The following is a 22,862-nucleotide window of genomic DNA, read 5'->3' as shown; positions in this document are numbered from 1 at the left end:
AGAGTTTTTTGATTTCCTGCTTCTGCTCTGCTTCTCCTGCCAGGCTGGGATGTATTGAAAAGGGAAAGGAGGAAGATAGAAGCCCTTGCAAGTCAGGAATATCCATTAATCTTATAAAAGCATTTTCCCCTGAAATATTTGTTAATCTCTCCTACAGATATATAGGCATTTCCCACTGCAACCCTTTGCAATCCCTATGTACCTATATATCTCTATCTATTTATTTATCTATATACATTGATTTTATATAAGAATTTCCCCTTATATGTTTGCAGGTCTTTGCAAATCCTATATGCATATAGATATCTAGTGTTTCCATGTACTTGTAGATCTGTATATACATTATTTTTACATGAATTTTCCCCTCACATGTTTGCAAATCCAATATAATCTATATATATAAATTTGTTAGGGGCATCCAACGAGGAAACAAAACTCAAAAACCCCCCAACGAAACTTAACCAAAATTCCCATGCCCATAACACAACCCACAAGGTACAAACATATCTACTCAAAATGAAAAACAACACAACAACACACTCACAAAACGGCAAAACAACAAAACTCAAAAAACCCCAACGAAACTTAACCAAAATTCCCATGCCCATAACACAACCCACAAGGTACAAACATATCTACTCAAAATGAAAAACAACACAACAACACACTCACAAAATGGCAAAACAACAAAACTCAAAAATCCCCCAACGAAACTTAACCAAAATTCCCATGCCCATAACACAACCCACAAGGTACAAACATATCTACTCAAAATGAAAAACAACACAACAACACACTCAAAATGGCAAAAAACAAAACTCAAACCCCCCCCAACGAAACTTAACCAAAATTCCCATGCCCATAACACAACCCACAAGGTACAAACATATCTACTCAAAATGAAAAACAACACAACACACAAAACGGCAAAAGGATAAAACTCTAAAAAAACCAACGAAACTTAACCAAAATTCCCATGCTCATAACACAACCCACAAGGTACAAACATATTACTCAAAATGAAAAACAACACAACAACACACTCAAAACGGCAAAAAAACAAAACTCAAAAAAATCCCAACGAAACTTAACCAAAATTCCCATGCCCATAACACAACCCACAAGGTACAAACGTATCTACTCAAAATGAAAAACAACACAACAACACACTCACAAAACGGCAAAACAACTGAGCATGCGCATTGGCGCCCAGCCGCAAGTTCCCTGGTGCGCGCACATGCCCTTCCGGCCAACGTTCCCTCTGCGGAAACCATGCCCACTCCAAGCCCCGCTGCGCCACTTCCCGCACACACACACACCCCTGCCGCACATACACACACAACCCCACACTCCATCACTCCCCCCGCCGCCACACACACACACGCAACCCCACTCCCCCCGCCGCCGCACACACACACGCAACCCCACACTCCATCACTTCCCCCACTGCCGCACGCACACACGCAACCCCACTCCCCCCGCCGCCGCACACACGCAACCCCACGCTCCATCACTCCCCCCGCCGCACGCACACACGCAACCCCACTCCCCCCGCCGCCGCACACACACACACAACCCCACGCTCCATCACTCCCCCCGCCGCTGCACACACACACACAACCCCACGCTCCATCACTCCCCCACCCCAATCTTACCTCCTTTTACTTCACGCCACCTCCAAACCCCACCCCGCCCCTTCCCGCTCTGTCAAAATCTAGGAAAGACAGGAAGGAAGGAAAGAAGGAAGAAAGAGAAAGGGAGGTAAAGAAAAAGGGGGAAGGAAGGAAAGAGATAGAGAAAGAAGAGGAGAAGGAAAGATGGGAAGGAAGGAAGGAAGGAAGGAGGGAAAGAAGGAGAGAAAGAGGGAAGATTAGCCACAGCAACACGTGGCGGGTAAAGGTTGTTATTTCTATTATTATTATTATTATTATTATTATTATTATTATTATGCTATTGTTTCTATGAGACCCTGGAGGAATGGGAGAGGTGTCAGGTCCCAGAGGCAATGCATTGCATTATTGTTATTGTTATGATGGTGGTAAAATAAAAGGAAATCAAAAGTGAAAGAAGGAAGCAAACAGGGAGGGAAGAAAGGCAAAGGAAGAAAGGGGGAGGGAATGAAGGAAAGAGAGAAGGATGAAACCAAGTAGTGAAAGAAAGAAAGAGGTAGAGAAGGAAGAAAGGAGAGAAATGGGGAGGAAAGGGGGGAAGGAATAGGTAGGTACCTCTCTTTCATAATAGTCCAGATATCTACCTCAACTTTGATAAGTTTTACTATAGGCCACAGCAACGCGTGGCAGGGCACAGCTAGTTATCTATATATAGAGAGATGGATGGATGGATGGATGGATGGATAGATAGATAGATAGATAGATAGATAGATAGATATGGCTTGCAAATATTACAGGGGGGAAATGCACACACAAATATATAGATATGTGTAGATAGATATGAATATAGATATATAGGAACTGCAAATATTACAGATGAAATGCGCACACACACACAGATGTCTAGAGGATTTGCAATCATTTCAGGGGAAAATTTGTATAATAGATCTGTATCTAGCTCTGAATTGTTTATATAGGCGTTGAATGTTTGCCTACTATATTGGAAGCCAGCATGAGTCCCCATGGGGAGATAGGGTGAGATACAACTGAAGTATTATTATTATTATTATTATTATTATTATTATTATTATTATAATAAAGTTATTGTTGAAACTATATTGTTTTTGTTGGCCCTACTTTTCCAGTTACAGAGCTAGTTTACTGTTTTCCTTTGAAATACAGTAAATATTTAAAAACATTTAACCTATTGATGCCTCAATGTAATTTTATTGGTCTCTCTTTTTATTTTGAAATTTACCAATAGCTGCTACATTCCCACCCTCAGTTTATATTCAAGTTTATATATTTTCCCAGGGTTTTTTGTGGTACAATTAGATACTTCCGCTTATATTCAGATCAGTATATACTCAAATATATACGGTAAAGCAACATAAACTAATCTGTATAAGGCTGGTGTTCATGATACATTGTGACCCACTAGCATAAACAATGCATCCATTTTGCTGCTCAATTTAGATTATAAAATTTTTACAGACATACTTGGAGAAAGATTGAAAGGATTCCTACTGAACTGGATAGATGAAGACCAATCGGGCTTTTTACCGGGCAGACATATAGGCGACAATCTGAGAAATATATTAGATGTGATTGAATTTTACGAAACACATCACGAAAAAGAACTTGTCCTAATGGCTGTCGACGCTAAAAAGGCTTTTGACAACCTAAGCTGGGAATTCTTCAAAGAAATACTCAGAGAATTGGACATAGGCCATAATTTTCGAAATGCCATCGATGCGATTTACAAAGAACAGAGGGCTGTACTCTGGATAAATGGACAACCATCGAAAGAAATATCAATTGAAAAAGGCACCAGACAGGGTGCCCACTGTCGCCTTTGATCTTCATCATGGCTTTGGAAATTCTATTAAGAAATATAAAGAAAGACAAAAATCTGACAGGACTAAAGGTAGGAAGACAGTCATACAAATATCGAGCCTTTGCAGATGACTTGATCTGCATTATAGACAATCCAAGAGAAAATATATTAAATTGGCTTAAGAAAATAGAAGAGTTCAGGATTCTTGCAGGCTTCAAGATCAACAAGAAAAAAACAATGATATTGACAAAGAACATATCCAAGAAAAATCAGGAGGAGTTAAAAGAAAGCACCGGATTACAAATCTCCACGAAAATAAAATACTTAGGAATACAACTAACAGCTAAGAACTCTCAGTTGTTGAAGAATAACTACGAGGCGAAATGGACGGAGATAAAAAAAGATCTGAAAAATTGGAACAATCTAACGCTATCTCTACTGGGAAGAATTGCCACGATCAAGATGAACGTCCTGCCGAAGCTGTTATACCTTTTCCAAAATGTTCCTATAATCAGAAACAACAGACTATTTAATGAATGGAACAAAGAAATATCAAAGTTTATATGGAGGGGAAAAAAACAGAGAATAAAGTTCAGACATATGACAGATAAGAAAGAGAGAGGAGGGCTAGGACTACCAGATTTCAAACTCTATTATGAAGCTTGCGGCTTAAGGTGGATAATAGATTGGATCGCACTAAGAAGGGAAAGAACATTAGAACTAGAGGGCTTTGACCTAAGAATAGGTTGGCATTCGTATCTTTGGTACGACCAAATCAAGAAATAAAAGAACTTCAATAACCACTTTATTCGATCTGCACTAATGAAAACCTGGACCAGATATAAAACTAAACTCTACTCAAAGACCCCCTTATGGATCTCCCCACTGGAAGCTGGGCAGAGAAGATTATTAGGGTGGTCAAAGTGGCCCACATACAAAGACGTATTAATTAAAAAAGATGGCATACTGCAATTGAAAACAAAGGAAGAAATCGCCCAAAAATTTAACACCGTCTCATGGTTCCAGTATATTCAACTCAAGGAATATTTCAAGAAAGACAAAGAAGCAGGCTTTACTGAAAAAGATGACTTCCAAGATAAGATCATACTGAAAGGGAAAAAAACGATAACGAAGATCTACAACAAATTATTAATCTGGGCAACAGAGACAGAGCTGGTCAAAGAAAGCATGATTAAATGGGCATCAAACACAGGAAGAGAAATAAATCTGACAGAATGGGAGAAATTATGGACCAAAAAGATCAAGTACACCTACTCGACAGACCTAAAGGAAAATCAGATCAAGATGATGTACAGATGGTGCATGACTCCCCAAAAATTAAGCGTAATGTACAAAAATTCCCAGAACAAATATTGGAAATGCGAAACGCAAGTCGGAACCTTCTTTCACGCTTGGTGGACTTGCCCCAAAATGTAGATCGTTTGGAAGATGGTACAGGAGACATGTGAGAAAATATTTAAGACAAAGATACAGGTAAAACCAGAGTATTTCCTGCTAGGACTAATAGATGAAGAACTGGAACAGGACCGAAACAACGATATCTTATTTACATACCTCTCCACTGCAGCGAGAATGGTAGTAGCAAAAAAATGGAAGCAAAGGGATCTTGCAACGAAAGAAGAATGGCTAAACAAAATCCAAGAAATTAAGGGCGCGGATAAACTAACGTTCGCCCTTAAAGAATCTTATGGTAGACCAATTATAAAGACAAACTGGAAATTGGTGGATGATTTTCTCACCGAAGAAAACAAACTGAAAAAATAACAAAAAGAAAAGGAAGAGTGAGACATAGGAATGCAATATAAAGGGATAGGAATTAGAAGAAGAGAAACATCAAGTTGACAACAGAAGTGAAGTGGAAGATCTTCTACAGACATAAGGAAACAGAAGAACAGAAGATATTTGGAGAAGAAGATTGGAAGCCGACACCCCACCCCCACCCCATTCACACACCCCTGCACACTCCCCTCTTCCCTCTCCCTCCCCATACCCTTTCCCCCTTTTGAATGGCTATGTATAGATTGGCCATCACCACCCTACCCCTTGATTTTATGTACAAGTAAAGAGAAAATGTATTTAATAAAAAATATATGAAAAAAGAAATACAGAGAAATAAATGCATACACAAGAAACCAGAAATGCATTATTATGTTGTTGTTGCTGTTGTTGTTTATACTCCACTTTTTCTCTCCACAGAGGACACTCAAAGCGACAGCAACAAAATAGCGTATTATCAAAACCACAAAATGATGGATTTTCACAATAATAGGTCAAATTTTGAAATTGCACAGTTCTTCTGCTTTAAACAATGAAAAAGGGTGCATGCATTAGGAAGGACAAAACATGGGTATGGAGAAATGATCTAACAAAGTGGTGTAGTAAGCACATAGTGTAACAGAGCACTACTACAGGGACAATGCAAAATGTTAGTGCATTCCTGTTTACACAGAAAACAAGACTAGGCACTACTAGATCAACGTGTGATAATGTCCTTTAAAATTTCTAGTAAGTTAGCAACAACATAAAAACATTCTGAGTTGCTGGTCACATCCACACATCATAATTTCGGGTTGCTGCAAACTAGCCAATATGCTGGAACATGTTGCTCTTTCACTTCCTAGATTACTCTTCTAAATGTGACCAACTAAAAAACTGTGGTCGTTTTGGTTGTTGTTTGTTATCTGATGCTCACACTGAGAATTCCGGTTTACCTCTCTCAAGAATTAAACCATTTTAGCTCATAATCAATTTTAAACCACCAGCAAATAGCACACAGCTCTTCTGGCTTGCATGGTGAAAATAACCAGCAGTGATCAAGCAGTGTTCACCAGCAAACTAGCTTATTTACAATCAACAGTACCTAACATTGCCACTGCATTGCTCTCTTTCACACACACAATTCTGGCACATCAACACTAGGCGTGAGGCTATAAAATCTAAATGAATATTGATTGTCACACTTGATTTAAACCAGAAGAGGGCAAATACATCCTATATGAAGGATACAGAAATACTAGTTCATCTCAATACCAAAAACGGGGGGGGGGGGGGGGGGGAGAAGGCACAGCCTATGAATACTCCTGGTACATGGGTTGTTACAAAGGGTTAGCAACAAACAGATCTAGCTAACAATGCAAGATTTTTTAAAACCTGCCATGAAAGACCGTGGTGTCATGAGCCATAATAAAAAAATGAAGAAACAAAGAAAACCTTTGCATTTTTGCATCAGCAGCTAGAATGTAGGGACTAAACCAAGAGCACATAAATTTCTCCTCCTTACCAGCCAGAGTATGAGATATAACACATACAAGAAACTTCCTGTATAAAACTGAACTAATTTTGTAAAGTCTCATCAATTCACAGATTTAGTTTTAATTATTTCTGAATGCTAACACTAGCATAACAGCATTTTTGCAAATTGTTCATATAAGGCAGGATATAAACTCAATAAATACAAATAAAAATAGAATAGCACACCACAGAATTGTTAAATAATTCTTTTATTTTGTACAACACCAAATATCTGGCACCAGCCAGGACACTCTTTAGCATAATCTTTGTATGCAACAATGCAAGCAGGGTAAGAGACTCTAGAGCAGCTGTTCAGTGCCTGATCTGAGGAACTCAATGAATGACAAAAGGTTACCTTAATTCATTGAGAGAATCAGCACATATCTACCCAGTATGAAGGGCTTTCTAACCATCTGCATAGCGACAGGCCTAACTCCTCTTAAAACAATTAGAAGCCTGCTGACATGCCCTCATGTCAGTGTACATGTATAACTTAGCAACAGCCTTTAAAAATGAACTTTTCAGAAATGTTAAGAAGCTTCATGATCCAAATGTTCAAGAAAGCAGCTATAAATGCTCCTGTTTTTAAAAAAGATCAGCTTCATTTGTAAAATCTGCATTAGAGCAAAGCAAATGTTTTACAGTTTCAAATGAAGATAGAGTCATTCTTGCTGCACTGTCTGCCTTTCAGACACAATGGCCTCCCAATTATCTAAACTGTCTATCTGAAAAAGAACCGTTTTCCTTTAAAAATGAGGAATGTTTTTTTTTTAAGTTAGCCTTATAATAAAGGGTGATGTTGTTATAAGTGTTCTTTGTGACCTTATGGACTTTGAGGAGGAAATGTGGTTGCATCGAAATTAAAGTTAAATATGGGTATGTATGCAATGTCAACTCAAAGAAAGTGCTGTGTTGCAAATCTGTGCCTTTTGATGAAAAAGAAAAGAATCTGAATGACCAGGTTAAAAATGCAGGCAAAATGGCCATATCATAAATTGCTAAAGTACTCAGATGGCAAAAGAATAAAAACATTTCAGCATCTGAAGGTACTACACAGTTTAAAGCATCAGCTGGTTGCCATATACAGTTCATAAACCAATATTTTGCAAAAGTTGTTTAAAGAGCTGGATAAAAAGATCACTTTTTCGTAAATTTATTATAAAGCAGAGGTACAAAAATGACATAATTGGTAATATGGACAAGCCTCAAAGACTTTGATATAACTGGCAATTGAACTGTAGCAACCATTCATAATGGTTGTCCATGCTCTTGTTACATCTTAAATAGACTACTGCGACATGCTCTACGTGGGACTGCCTTAGAAAATTGTTTAAAAGCTTCAAGTAGTCCAACGGGCGGCAGCCAGACTGCTCACCCGAGCGGCGTACAGGAAGCATACAACCACTTGCTACGTCAGCTCCATTGGCTCCCAATATAATAAGAATTTTTAAAAAGTTTATTTATACCCCACCACCATCTCCCCAAGGGGACTCAGGGCGGCTTACATGAGGCCAAGTCCAACAACGTATCAGTAAAAACAAAATAGCAAGCAAATAAAACAGTACAATTAATATAACTTACATATAAACAATAACACCGAGAATTTAAAACCTTATGGCCAGGCCAGATGTAATAAATTAAAATTTTTAAAATAAACACTGGGCGTGAACAGAGGTAGGATGTATCTAAGCAGGAAGGTTTAAAAGATAATGTAGGGAGACCAACCCAATGGGTAGTGAAGTGCTTCTGAGGACAATTGCAGAGAATTAATCAGAGCAGAGCATGGTTCCAATCTGCTACCAAGCACAATTGAAAGTGCTGGCTTTAGCCTATAAAGTCCTAAACTGTTCTGGCCCAGCTTACCTGACTGAACGTATCTCCCCCATGAACCAGAGCGAATGTTAAGATCCTCCAGGGAGGCCCTGCTCTCAGTCCCACCCCCTGTGCAGGTGCGACTGATGGAGATGAGGGACAGGGCCTTCTCAGTGGTGGCCCCTCGGCTAAGGAATTTCCTTCCCAGTGATAAAGCAGCTTTTTTAAAAAAATAGCTGTTTTAGTCTTTCAGGTTAAAGAAAACAAAAATTAAATAAGTGGCACCTTTAACCAATTCACTTCAGCATAAGCTTTTGTGTCCTACAGCCCAGCTCTTTAGATGTATGGAGAACACCTAGATAGACATCATCTGAGTTGTTAATTAATCCAGCAGCACTCTTAGGACTTGATACTGATAGTAGATTGATACCTAGGTACTATCCATCAAAAGAAGGTTGCTGTAACCCATGAAACCTTTGCCTTGGGTAGTCCCAAAGATAGTTTCTCCTCTTTTTAAAATTTCAAATATGAGTTCCATAGAGCTAAATTTCTGCTGCTTGCCTTCCATGTTGCTTGCAGTCAGTTGTCTGTATGTATGCTTATTCAAAAACAAATCCCACTGAGTTTGAAGAATCTCACTCTTCCAAATTAATTGTACAGTGAACTATAGTCTTGCTGTGCATAATTATAATATACTGATATTCAGACTTATTGCTGCTCTTTAACTGCATTACAAGAGTAGCAATTTTCTGAAATTTTCATCAAAAATAGGAGTTTTCTTTTATTTCAGAACCAATTTTGTGCTCAATGTGCTGTTTATGCCTTTTATTTTTTATTTAAAAAACGTCTTCAAGGTTCAACTATTAAACATTCATTTCACCTTTTCCATTTTCCCATTTTTTAGCTTAATTAGTTGTGTATTCGTAAGATGTTGTGTTGGTCTTGATCTATTGTAAACTGTTGTCTTTTCTATGTTCTATGTTTTGTACACCGCCACGAGTCGCCCTCGGGCTGAGAGTGGCGGTTAACAAGTGCAAATAATAAATAAATAAATAAATAATGTCGCAAAATGTTACTTCCTTCTATGGTGAACATTACTGAAAGGCTGTGATTCTGAAAGGGTTGTACAGAGGAACTAGTGGAACATACACAAAAGTACAATAAAGTAGCTATATTAATCTGCTCTGACAAAAACAGAATCTTGCTCATTTTAAAAACTAATGAATTTATTTGCCATACTTGTACCCCGCCCTTCTCTACCCCGACAGGGGGATTCAAGGTGGCTTACAATGGCACAATGTCATACCTCAACACAATCACGTAAACATTTCAAAAATTGCAACATATTAAACAAAGTTAAAACAGATTTTAAAAGTTAAAAACTTAGCAAACACGCCATCCAAGTTCATGGTTTGAGTCCATTCCAAGGTCAATTGCACAAGATTTTCATTCAAAAATAATGCATGGCCTTAGTTTTCAAAGGCCTGCTCACAGTCAGGTTTTGACTCTTTTCCGAAAGGCTAATAGGGAGGCAGCTACTCTGATGTCGCTAGGGAGAGAGTTCCACCACCGAGGGGCCACCACTGAGAAGGCCCCATCTCTCGTCCCTGCCAGCAGCACTTGTGAGGCCAGCAGGACCGAGAGCAGGGCCTCCCCAGAAGTTCTACATGCTGGTTCATAGGGGACGATATGTTCGGACAGGTAGCCTGGGCCAGAACCGTTTAGGGCTTTATAGGCTAAAGCCAGCACTTTCAATTGTGCTTGGTAGCAAACTGGCAGCCAGTGGAGCTGACACAACAGGGGAGTTGTGTGCTCCCTGAGCGCCGCTCCAGTGAGCAACCTGGCTGCCACTTGCTAGACCAGTTGGAGCTTCCGAACAGTCTTCAAAGGCAACCCCACATAGAGAGCATGTGGGGTTTTAACTAGTTTGTAGAAGACATGCCCCATGTCTTCCAATTGTGATGTTTTGTTGTTTTAGTAGAAAATTTGAAGTAAAAAAAACACAGAGACTAAACAAATCCAACCTTAAACATTTTTGTATGACATATTCTAACATTTCCTTTTAAACTACGTCTGTAATTCAATGAACTACTTTAACCTTAGTCAATTGTGTTTTTTTTTATTTCTCAGTTCAGATAATTTCAGCTCTCACTGTATCTGATGCTAGCTTTCACAAACAAAGAGCACATCAAGGTGCTGCATTACTAGTATTACAGGTTTATCTCAGTTAACAAAGCTGCAATCCTGGTCATTATTTATTTAACAGAAAATTTGGCACCAGAGTCTGAAATAACATGGAATGAATAAGGATAGGTTACTACAGCACCAAAAAGAAGAGCCTTGTAAGATGCTTCAGCAAACTTTGCATCCAAAACTAACAACAGATATTTGTGAAATGAAACAACCAGGTCAAGTAACCCTTGCATAAGGAAAGTAATACACATTTTGAACTCTTGGGAGATGATGGCAAAGATAAAACTACTAAAAACTTCCAACTAGAAAGAGGACAAATAAGAAAAGGGGAGCTGGGAAGAAACTAAGGCCCCTTCTACATATTATCACAGCTGATACTCAACATTGTCTGCTTTGAACTGATTATATGAGTCTACACTGCCTGATAATACAGTTCAAAGCAGATTTTATATGACACTGTAGAGGGGGCCTAAAATACTTGCTTTTAAAAGAGTTTCTTTGGTCCTTTCCGCACAGCTAAATAAAATCCCACATTTTCTGCTCTGAACAGGAATATATGGCAGTGCGGACTCAGGTAACCCAGTTCAAAGCAGATACTGTGGGATTTTCTGCCTGGATATTCTGGGTTATATGGCTTTGTGGAAGGGCCCTTTGTCAGATGTGTTGTTAACTGAGATATGCCTGTAATGCTCAATAGTTTTGCTCAATAGGGGTCCCTCCACACAGACCTATATCCCAGAATAAATATCAAGGCAGAAAATCCCATATTATCTGAGTGTTGACTCAGATAACGCAGTTCAAAGCAGATAATGTGGGATTTTCTGCTTTGATATTCTGGGTTATATGGCTGTGTGGAAGGGCCCTAGGTTCAAAGTTAGGTTGGATTCATCACACAATTATTTTACTATTAGCCACATTTCTCAAACATTCTGACCAAACATTTATAGCAAAGTCCTAGAGTTTAGGGAGGCTTCCCTATTCAAGACAGATTTTAATTCATAGATATGTATAAATCAACTTTCCTGAGATCCCAGTTGGGTGCTTTGGATTTCTCCAAATAGTGACACACCATCACTGGCCTGTTTCTCATTTTTTCTGCATTCTCCCTTTTAGATGGTTGAAGCTACTCTCTTAAAATTTAGTTGCAGATTGTAAGAGTTTAAAACTGAAATATCAGGGAGATAGGGCAGCCTATAAATAAAGTATTACAAATATGCTATTTATCATCTTATAGTTTGTACTTCTACTCCACTCACTATTCCAATGAGATCCCCAGTAATTTCAGCCCTAAGGATGAAAGGGGATATCTATCCTTGTTTTAGATCTGGGTGGGAATTATCCCAAGGTTGTTGGACTAACTTCCTTACTACTTGCTTCACTGGCTATGGTTGTTGGGAGTTTCAGTTCAACAAACAAATGTCTGCATGATGCCCAATGCTATTCTAAACCTTTTATTTGTATTGTACATTAAAAGAAATTCTAAAGTGATTGGAGCAATGGGTTCAAATTACAGGAAAGGAGATCACCTGAACATCAGAAAGAACTTCCTGACTGTAAGATCTGATCAGCAGTGGAACTCTATGCCTCAGAGTGTGGTGGAAGTTCCTTCTTTGGGGGTTTTTAAACATGGCCATCTCTCAGGTGTGCTTTGATTATACTTTTCCTGCATGGCAAGGGGTTGGACTAGGTGGCCCATGTGGTCTCTTCCAACTCTATTATTCTATGATTCTATGATTGGGTCATCATTGTGTTCTCACTGGTAAGCATATCAAAATAGCACACACTTGTGCTAGTGTTAGCTTATAAACCCAACCCAAACAGCTGCTGTTGCTTGAACTCTCCTACCCTGGACAGCTCAGTATACAATGTCAGAAGCTACTAGTGTTCAAGCCAAGACAGCAATACACACTTGTTGTGGTGGCTTAAGAGGCGGACAATTAGTTGCATCAACAGTCTTACATAATAAGATTATTAGCCATTGTGTCTGCTAACAAATGGGGCAAGAGGTTCACAGCCTTAAACCACTTGCCAAAAAAAAAAGGCAAAAGCAAATGCATCAATCACAGGAGCTCAAACTCTTTGTTATGTCACAGATTAAAACTTGCCTAAATAGCAAAGGACCTTTAGATTTATACAGGTCAGCCCTATATTTCAAAACAAAAACATCCACATTCCAAAACACAGATAGCCACATTATACAGGTTTTTTATTTCTTATCCATTGAATGATATCACTATTTATATGCAAGTTTTCTTTATTTTTATATACACCAAACCAATGACCCAAAATCTAGTCAAGACACAGAAAAGACACATTCATGGTCCTCAAGTGGAGTGGAGATAGATAAACTTGAGGAAATTCAGTAGCATAACATATCTCTGTATGCAAGGGAAAGAAGGGTTTTTAAAACAGAATTATCTGGAATATAAAATTTTCTCATCTCCAAAGGTCATGCTAGATAGAGATGAGAAAGCACACATCCTCCTCGCTGAAAGAATTGTTTGGGAGATATTCCTCATTTCTAATCTTTTAAGGCTTTGACTTTACCAAGTGTGAGGATGCATCTCTATAATACCTAAGGTACTTCAATTCTTAGTGCAGTTTGAATATCCCTTAGTCAAAATGCTTGGGACCACAGCTATTTGGAATTTCAGATTTTTTTCTGGATTTTGGAATATTTGTATTTGCCTATATATATATATATATATATATATATATATGTATGTATGTATGTATATATAATGAGATATCTTGGAGATTGGGCCGAAGTCTAAACACAAAATTCATTAATGTTCTATATAAACATTATGCAAACAGCATGGATACAGTTTTATAAATGATACTTTTTAAATAATTTCATGCATGAAACAAATTGTGTGTACATTGAACTGTCACAAGGCAATGGTGTCACTATCTCTACCACACATGTGAGCAGTTTTGGAATTCCAGATACGAGATGCTCAACATGTATCATTCTTGGACCATAATCATCACAGAGGTCTTCTCTTATGACAAAAATAATACAGACAGTTAAGAAACAAGAAAGAGAGTACAGTAGAGCACAACAACCCTGGTGGATTCCAAATATGCTGGACCACAATTTCCTTATTCCCCAGGCAATATAGCTAACAGTCATAGTGGCTGGGAATGATGGGAGTATTAGGTCAGCCTATCCAGATGGACATGAGATTAGAATGAGATACATCTGATTTCCAAACATCAACAGCAAAATTAACATCTAAACCAGAAAGGAATGCAGCAAGAAACAAACAAACACAGAAACAACAAAAAAACACTTTATATCTGTGGTCTACTGAATTTATTCTAGAACATCAATCGACCTACAACTCAAAATGTCTAGATTTGAGGAAAAAAGATACTGGATTTTCTCTCCACAGCAAGTCCAATAAGAGGAAGCAAGATAGTACACCAATACTAGAAGTCACATATTAGGTATGTTAGAACTAGCTCAAGCAAAAGACCTAAGTGAGTCATACTAGTTTTTCAGAAGTATTAGCTATTTAGCAACAGAAATGATGGAGAATTCTAAACAGCTTAATACAGGCCATGCTTGCTAAGCAGCACCAGTCAGATTTAACACTTGTTCTTTCACAGACCATTTACAGTGACATGATAGGTTCTTTCCTGCCTTCAGTGTTTTGTCCATGCTATATGCCTCCTTGCAGAAATGCAGAAAGAGAATAACAAACCCTTTTCTTACTAATATGTGAATTCAATATCAACAGACATTATATGGTCTCTGGAAAAGGTGAGACGTATGATAAGCTAACAATCTAACAACCACTGTATCTCTTCATGCCACTATTTTTTATAATTAATATTTCAGTACCAATGACAGAATAAGCAGCATTAAATTCATCAGAAAGAAGCATATGCACCATTGTTCAAAGCGCAGTTTATTACCTATACGTTTCTGACAAGTTTCTGGGCCCAATTCTAAGTGCAGGTGAGTACCTATAAATCCCTATATCCTTTGGATCCAACCCATATTCAAGACTGCATCTCCTTCTATGAATCAGTACAGGCCTTGAGATTTGCTGAGGGAGCCCTTCTCTCGGTCCCACCACCGTCACAGGTACAGTTGGTGGAGACAAGAGAGAAGACCATTTAAGGTGCTGGTGTTATCCTACAAAGCCCTAAACGGTTCCGGCCCAAAATACCTTGCGAACCGCATCTCGGCCTACGAGCCCACGAGGACCTTGAGATCATCTGGGGAGGCCCTTCTCTCGGTCCCGCCTGCCTCACAGGCACGCCTGGCGGGGACGAGAGAGCGGGCCTTCTCAGTGGTGGCCCCCCCGGCTATGGAACTCCCTCCTTGCTGAAATCAGACAGGCGCCTTCCCTCATGGCCTTCCGCAAGGGCCTGAAAACCTGGCTCTTCGAAAAGGCCTTCAACTAAGTGCTATGTTTTTTGGAATGACCACCGGAATGGACTATGACTATGAGATTGATGATGACCCCAAACTAGACGAAGCGGATTTTTAGATGTTGTGTTATGGTCTTGATTTATTGTAAACTGTTGTCTTTTCTATGTTCTGTACACCGCCACGAGTCGCCCTCGGGCTGAGAGTGGCGGTTAACAAGTGCAAATAATAAATAAATAAATAAATGAAATCTCGGTGGTAACTCCCCAGCTCTGGAATATCCTCCCTAAAGAGATTAGATTTAGCCCCAAATCTCAAAACCTTCAATTCGAGCCTAAAAACATGGCTTCTTACATAGGCCTTTGACCTGGAGTAATGTACTATGGTCATGTGATGACATCAACCATTGTTATTCGGCACTTTAGTTCACGTTTGAAGAAACCCAATGAAACACAGGTATAAATGTGTTTTAGAATTTTATTTTAATTTTTTATTTTATCAATTGACGTAGTCCATTGTTTGTATTCAGTCAAATTGTATATTGTTTTGATGATATGTAATTCTATTTTATTTGTGGCATCTTGAGTGCTTTGTTAGCTGCCCTGAGTCCCTTCAGGGAGATGGTGGCGGGGGTACAAATAAATTGTTGTTGTTGCTGCTGTTGTAGAAATATTGAATATTATATAACAAAATTCAACTTATCTCCTATTCCGTTTTAGAGAGAGGAGAAACTATGTAACCCTTCAGAAACTGTTTGACTGCAACTACTAGCATCTTTAAGTAGTTTGAACAATTGCAAGAAACACTGTAAAATGCATACAAATATATGGAGCACGATCCAATTTCCACTCCTAATTTAGTTATTCTGGCCAAGACCCACATAACTTGTCTACTGACTTGCTTTTTTCTTACTTTTGAAGGAAAAAAATGTATGAAAAAATATGGCTCTTGGAATTTCTACAGGTACAAGATACATTTTCTCTCAAGTACTGCATCACTACTCCTAAAAACATGAACATTAAAAGAAACCTCACTAAATAAGGCAGGTGGGCTTACTAGGATAAAGTGAAATCATTCCATGTGTACAAATATTAAGAACATTTCCTTCAAAATACAAACATTAACATGCTTGCAATGATATAATCTTTTACACTTACCTGGTCTTTTTCATGAGGCAAAAGACTGACAGGTGGAAGGGAAATTGGAAACGAACCGTATCTAGATGTTCCTCTGCCTTCCAGGCTTCCATAGTTTACTCTATACTGGGGTCCTTCTTTCAACAGCCTCCCATTATTTACAGCACGTTTAGCTCCCAAGCGTAATCTCCGCTGAAACACAGGATCATTGAAAATACCTGCAAGATCATGTTGACTTCTCAGGTATTTTTCTATGTTTCTCAGGGAAGAGCCATTTGGTTCCTGGAGTCCTTCAATTCCTCTCCGCAGAAGCTTATTCCAATCCACATTCCGAAGCTCATTGCAAGTGCCTCTAGATCCTTTAGAAGGCTTTGAAAGGTCACACACCTTGACAGGCAAGAAACGTCCAGGATTATCTGGGTCCTTGTAGGAGGCAAGGCCTTTATTGGTAACTTTGAGAACAGAACCATCTTGGACACTTAGCTCCAACTGTTCAGAAACACTTTTCTTATCTAACCCATGGGACACCCAGACAGCATGACAAATTCTCTCCTCGGATGGTCTCTGCTTTTGCCTTTTAACTTTTTGTATAGCTTCAAGAATCCATTCCGTGTAAAGTGGGTTGGCAAGTTTTACCATGGCTGACCAATACTTTTCCAAGAAAAAGAGTTACCCATAGAGTTCCTCTCTAATCCTATTAGTGATGCTTCCAAGAAGTATTCATCAAAAGAAGACTTCTCTTCATGCTTTGTAGCACCAATTCAAGATTCCATACGGAGGACATTAGAACAACAGGGGGGGTGCAAACATTTTTCTAAAAGATCCTTATCAGCCAGCATGGAAAGTTGGAACAAATCTGTTATACCAGATGGAAGACATCGCCACAGTTTAATGGGCCCTTCTTTTTGGGTAGTGCAAGCATCTCCAGGTCTTCATAAAAACCTAGAGTAAAAAACAAACAAAAAAAAACAGGTGATTAATCTCATTACACAATAAAAAAACTTTTCACATCATTAAGAATTTAGGTGAACACAATTTTATCAAAGAAACTGCACCTCTATGAGAATAAAAATAAGAGACTATTTTACAAAGTAAGTATACTTCACATTCTCCTCTTAAAATTTGCACTTCAGTCTTAGGAAATGGCAATAATTGACAATACTTGAGAAAACAAACAGATCAGCTAATTTTATGACAATTGTTCTTTCAATTTCCTCTGTTGAAATACTACATGATTATATGCAACCACTAACCATTTTCCCAATATAACAATGTGTATATGTTGTAGGTTTCAAATTGTAATTTGTATTGTTTTTAGTGTTGTGAGCCACTGAGTCTCACATAAGATAATAAAATGGGATATAATAATAATAATAATAATAATAATAATAATAATAATAATAGGCTAGTGGTTCTGGCTATCTATCAAACCCAGAGCCCAATGCAAGCTACTAATATTGGTGTTATTAACATTTTGACAGCCTGAACTTGGCTACCTAAATGACAACCTTTCCCTAAAATAAAATAAAAAGTGATCCGCAATCACTTTAGAAATGGAGAGTACGCCCCTGTTGGGTTTGTGTGCCGCCCAGAGGTCAGAGTGGCATCAACACTTAGCAGATTTCTTTGCCACATGGCAACAATACTTTCTATGAGGCATTTCTGCCTGACTCTCTCTATTTAAAGGGTTCAAATTCCACCTGAACATTAGGAAGAACTCCTTGACCGTGAAAGCTGTTCAATAGTGGAACTCTCTGCATTGGAGTGTGATGAAGGCTCCTTCCTTGGAGGCTTTTAAACAGAGGCTGATGGCCATCTGTCGGGAGCCCTTTGATTGCAATTTTCCTGCATGGTAGGGGGTTGGATTGGATGGCATTGCGAGGTCTCTTGCAGTTATGACTGTATGAAAGGATGGTTGCAAGGGTAAAAAGGAAAAGGGTGAAAACCACAGAATTATCCTGAGCTTTCTGAAAGAGAACAGGATAAAGCAGGGATAGGAATGGTGCAGACAACCACATGTGGTTGATATGCATCTCCTAGAAACCCAAGCAAAACAAAAAAAACAAACCAAAAAAACCCCACAAAACTTTGGCAGGAAACAGAGACTCATTAGCCCTTTTCATGAAATGAAAACTGGAAAGCTTAGAAACTAAGTATATCCACACCTTCTTACTCTAGTTCAGACATGAGCATACTTCGGTTCTCCAGGTATTTTGGACTTCCAACTCTCACAATTCCTGACAGCCTACCAGCTGCTAGGAAATGTGCAAGCTGAAGTCCAAAACAATTGGAGAACCAAAGTTTACCCAGGACTGCTTTAGTTCCCCACTATATTCATTTCAAACCAAAAACTCTTTGGGAGGTGGTCTCAATGCCACCATTTATAGACTGCCCAACTATGAAGTACCAGACATACAAAAAGGAAGTTCTATGCACTGAATCACAGTGCAGCCCACCAGTTGTTTGGGCCTCCAACTCTCAGGACTCTTAGCTAGCTTGTTCAATGGTCAGGAATTCTGGAAGTTGGAGGCCCAAACAACTGGTGGGCCACAGGCTGAAGGTACTCTACCTGACTGAGGCCACATCCATACAGCTGTATAAAATCCACGTTGAACTGGATAATATGGCAGTTTGGACTCAGGGTCCTTCCAACACAGCCATATAACCCAGAATATTAAGGCAGGTAATCCACAATATCTGCTTTGAACTGAGTTATCTGAGCCCCCTTTGACACAGCTGAATAAAATCCTACATTTTCTGCTTTGAACTAGAATATATGGCAGTGTGGACTCAGATAACCTAGTTCAAAGCAGATCCTGTGGGGTTTTCTGTCTGAATATTCTGGCTATGTAGAAGGGTCCTGAGGGGCTGTTGAGAAAGACAAACTAAAGGCCCTTCCACACAGCCATATAACCCAGAATATTAAGGCAGATACTCCAGAATATCTGCTTTGAACTGGGTTATCCGAGGCTCCTTCCACACAGCTGAATAAAATCCCACATTATCTGCTTTGAACTGGAATATATGGCAGGTTGGACTCTGATGAGCCTATTCAAAGCAGATATTGTAGGATTTTCTGCTTTAATATTCTGGGTTATATAGCTGTATGGAAGGGTCCTGAGGGGCTCTTGAGAAAAACAACCTGAGAGCCCTTCCACACAGCCATATAACCTAGAAACAAAGCAGAAAAATCCAGAATATCTGCTTTGAACTGGGATATATGGCAGTGTGCAATAGGCTCTGATGACCCTATTCAAAGCAGATATTGTGGGATTTTCTGCTTTGATATTCTGGGTTACATGGCTGTGAGGAAGGGTCCTGAGGGACTCTTGAGAAAAACAAAGTGAGGACCCTTCCAAACAGCCATATGACCCAGAATATCATGGCAGATGATCCAGAATATCTGCTTTGAACTGGGATATCTAAGGGCCCTGCCACACAGCCCTATATCCCAGAATATCAAGTCAGAAAATCCCACATTATCTCTGTGTGGACTCAGATAACCCAGTTTAAAGCAGATATTGTGGGATCTTCTGCCTTGATATTCTGGGTTATATGCCTGTGTGGAAGCACCCTCAGATTGTTTTTCTCAGGAACTCCTCAGGACCCTTCCCCACAGCCCTATAACCCAGAATATAAAAACAGAAAATCCCACAATACCTCTGTGTGGACTCATACAACCCAGTTCAAATCAGATATTGTGGGATTTTCTGCCTTGATATTCTGGGAAATAGGGCTGCCCTGAGCCCATACTGCCATATAACCCAGTTCAAAGCAGATATTATGGGGTTTTCTGCCATGATATTCTGGGATATAGGGTTGCCCTAAGCCAATACTGCCATATAACCCAGTTCAAAGCAGATATTGTGGGGTTTTCTGCCTTGATATTCTGGGATGTAGGGCTGCCCTGAGCCCATACTGCCATATAACCCAGTTCAATGCAGATCTTGTGGGATTTTCTGCCTTGATATTCTGGGATACAGGGCTGCCCTGAGCCCATACTGCCATATAACCCAGTTCAATGCAGATATTGTGGGATTTTCTGCCTTGATATTCTGGGATACAGGGCTGCCCTGAGCCCATACTGCCATATAACCCAGTTCAAAGCAGATATTGTGGGATTTACTGCCTTGATATTCTGGGTTATATGCCTGTGTGGAAGCGTACTCAGATTGTTTTCCTCAGGAGCCCCTCGGGACCCTTCCCCACAGCCCTATAACCCAGAATATCAAAGCAGAAAATCCCACAATATCTCTGTGTGTTCTCAGCTAACCCAGTTCAAAGCAGATATTGTGGGGTTTTCTGCCTTGATATTCTGGGATGTAGGGCTGCCCTGAGCCCATACTGCCATATAACCCTGTTCAAAACAGATATAGTGGTATTTTCTGCCTTGATATTATGGGATGTAGGGCTGCCCTGAGCCCATACTGCCATATAACCCAGTTTCAAAGCAGATATTGTGGGATTTTCTGCCTTGATATTATGGGATGTAGGGCTGCCCTGAGCCCATACTGCCATATAACCCAGTTTCAAAGCAGATATTGTGGGGTTTTCTGCCTTGATACTCTGGGATATAGGGCTGCCCTGAGCCCATACTGCCATATAACCCAGTTCAAAGCAGATAATGTGGGATTTTATACAGCTGTGTGGAAGGGTCCTGAGCTCTCCTCCCCAAGCCTCTCAGAGGCCACGTTCAAAGGCACGCGCCCAACCAACGCTTCCTTCAGCTCTGCATAGCAGGCCTCTTATTTACCCATCCAATAACTCCAAGCCCATCCAGTTGCCCTCACAGGGTTGATTTGCATAGCTGGCCCCGCCCCACGCCCCCCCTCTCTCCTCGCGCGCGCCACCTGCAACGAGGGCGCGAGGCCCCTGCTTGCCTCGCCTCGTCCGCCGGGGGGCGCTCGCGACCCACCCTCCGCCGGGGGGAGGAGCCAAGGCAAGCCCCAGCTGCGCCCCCTGCCGGCCTCCCCGCCGCCGCCCAAGTTCCCTCCTCCTCGGGCAGCGCCCGCGCCGCCACCGCTTCTCACCTCGCCGCCCTTCGCCTTTCAAGCCGCCTTCGCTGCCGCCATTTTGTCTCGCCCTCTCGCAGTCACCGCGCATCCGACATGACACCCGATGACAGCCCGATGTAGGCTCATTACAGCCTCTGCCCCCCCTCCCTCGCTTGCCCTCCCCTTGGTGGACGCCCCGCCTCTTCGTTCAAACCGCCGCGCTCATTGGCGGCAGCGCCCTGCCTCTCGTCATTCCTCTCCACCAACCCATTTAGACCTAGCACGCCATTGGACGGTGAGTGCTGTCAATCAATCCTATAGTCGGGGGAGGGAAAAAAATGCACTGTCGCTGTCCACGATCCTAGTTGGCTGGCAATTACACATAAAAAGGGGGAGGGACGAAGATTGAGAGAGAGAGAAAAGGGAGGCACGCTTTGGCTTGTTTAATAGGCTAGTGAAGCTATCAATCAAGCTCAAGCAGCCTCCCTTTTTTTTGCCTTTGCTTCGGTTTCATCCTGAAGTTTGTAATCTGTGGGAATAGAGCGGGGGGCGCTTTCGGCGTGCGGGAGGGCACGCGACACATACTAATCAGCGGCGCGCGGGAGTACTGTATTATTATTGTTATTATTATTGAGTTTCACGCCACGCGGGCGGGCGGAATTGAAAGGGGAAACAAAACAAGCTCCAAATCAGAAGGAAGGGAAAGATTGAGAGAGAGAGGGAGGAAGAAGGGTGCACGCGCTGCCTGCCCAGGCACGCGGGGCCCGCCGAACCCGCCCATTTCCTGCAGGAAACAATCGCAGTCTATAAGGAGGGAGGGAGGAGGGAAAGGCACGGATCCTCTGTAAACACGTGCCTTGGCGGGAGGGAGACAGAGAGAGAGAAAGGAGAGATGCTCCTTAGGAATGTGGCTCCGAGGAGAAGGCAAAGAGAAGAACCCCACCAACAACAACAACCCTTTCCCCCCAAACTATCGATTTCCCTGCTCCACAACAATCCCAAAACACACCCCACACAAAAACCCCCAGAGATTGGGAAGCAGAAGCACTCCAACGGGAGGAATCCTCCCCATCCTCATCCTCCTTTCCCTCCCCCTTCCAAAGAATCCAATCTTTTGCAAACCAATCCATCCATCCATCAATTCCCCCCCATCCGACCTTTCTTGGTGGCTGCAGATTTGTCTCCCGGACCCGGTGGTGGTGGTGGGCTCTAAAAGCAGGGACTTGATCACGGCTAATTGAAAGGTTAATCTACATAAGGCTCTGACAGAAGAGGTCCCTCCCCGTTTTCTGGGTTGTTGCGGGGTTTTTTTTTTCTTTCTCTCTCTTTTTTTTAATCTGCTCCTGGCAAGTGGGAAACGGAGCTCCTCGGGAGGGAGGGGGAGGAGGAGGAGGAGGGGAAAGGGAAGGGGAGGAAGGAAGGGGGAGGCTGGCTAGATGGCTGGCTGGCTGGCTGGACGGAGGCAGGGAGGGAGGAGGGAAGGAGGGGCGCCATCCCAAGGCAAGGGGCCCCTTCGCCAAGGAGGCATCCGCAGGGCTGGGAGCGCCTTTTGTCCTCAGAGCTGGAAGAAGGGGCTGCCTACCC

The 22,862-nt window shown here is 41.0% G+C and overlaps 1 protein-coding gene across 4 annotated transcripts in view; it reads right to left on the bottom strand.

Moving 5' to 3' along the window:
- Positions 1 to 22,646, bottom strand: part of KAT6B (lysine acetyltransferase 6B) — a 103,735-nt gene extending 81,089 nt beyond the window's left edge. For 3 of the 4 annotated variants that reach the window (XM_060769128.2, XM_060769130.2, XM_060769131.2), the window contains exons 1-2: positions 21,315 to 21,401; positions 16,306 to 17,226 (exon numbers count right to left, since the gene is read on the bottom strand). In XM_060769128.2, the coding sequence (XP_060625111.2) occupies positions 16,306 to 16,923 (618 nt within the window). In that variant the 5' untranslated portion in view covers positions 16,924 to 17,226; positions 21,315 to 21,401. Of the gene's footprint in view, positions 1 to 16,305; positions 17,227 to 21,314; positions 21,402 to 22,435 lie in introns of those variants that run through there. The other variant, XM_060769129.2, reaches the window with a different exon arrangement.
- Between the last annotated feature and the right edge of the window lie 216 nt (positions 22,647 to 22,862).

Source organism: Anolis sagrei, chromosome 3, assembly GCF_037176765.1.
Source record: "Anolis sagrei isolate rAnoSag1 chromosome 3, rAnoSag1.mat, whole genome shotgun sequence".
In the NCBI taxonomy this organism is placed as follows: Eukaryota; Metazoa; Chordata; class Lepidosauria; order Squamata; family Dactyloidae; genus Anolis; species Anolis sagrei.
The sequence above is the reverse complement of the archived record's forward strand: the minus strand, read 5'-3'. Positions and strand labels throughout refer to the sequence as shown.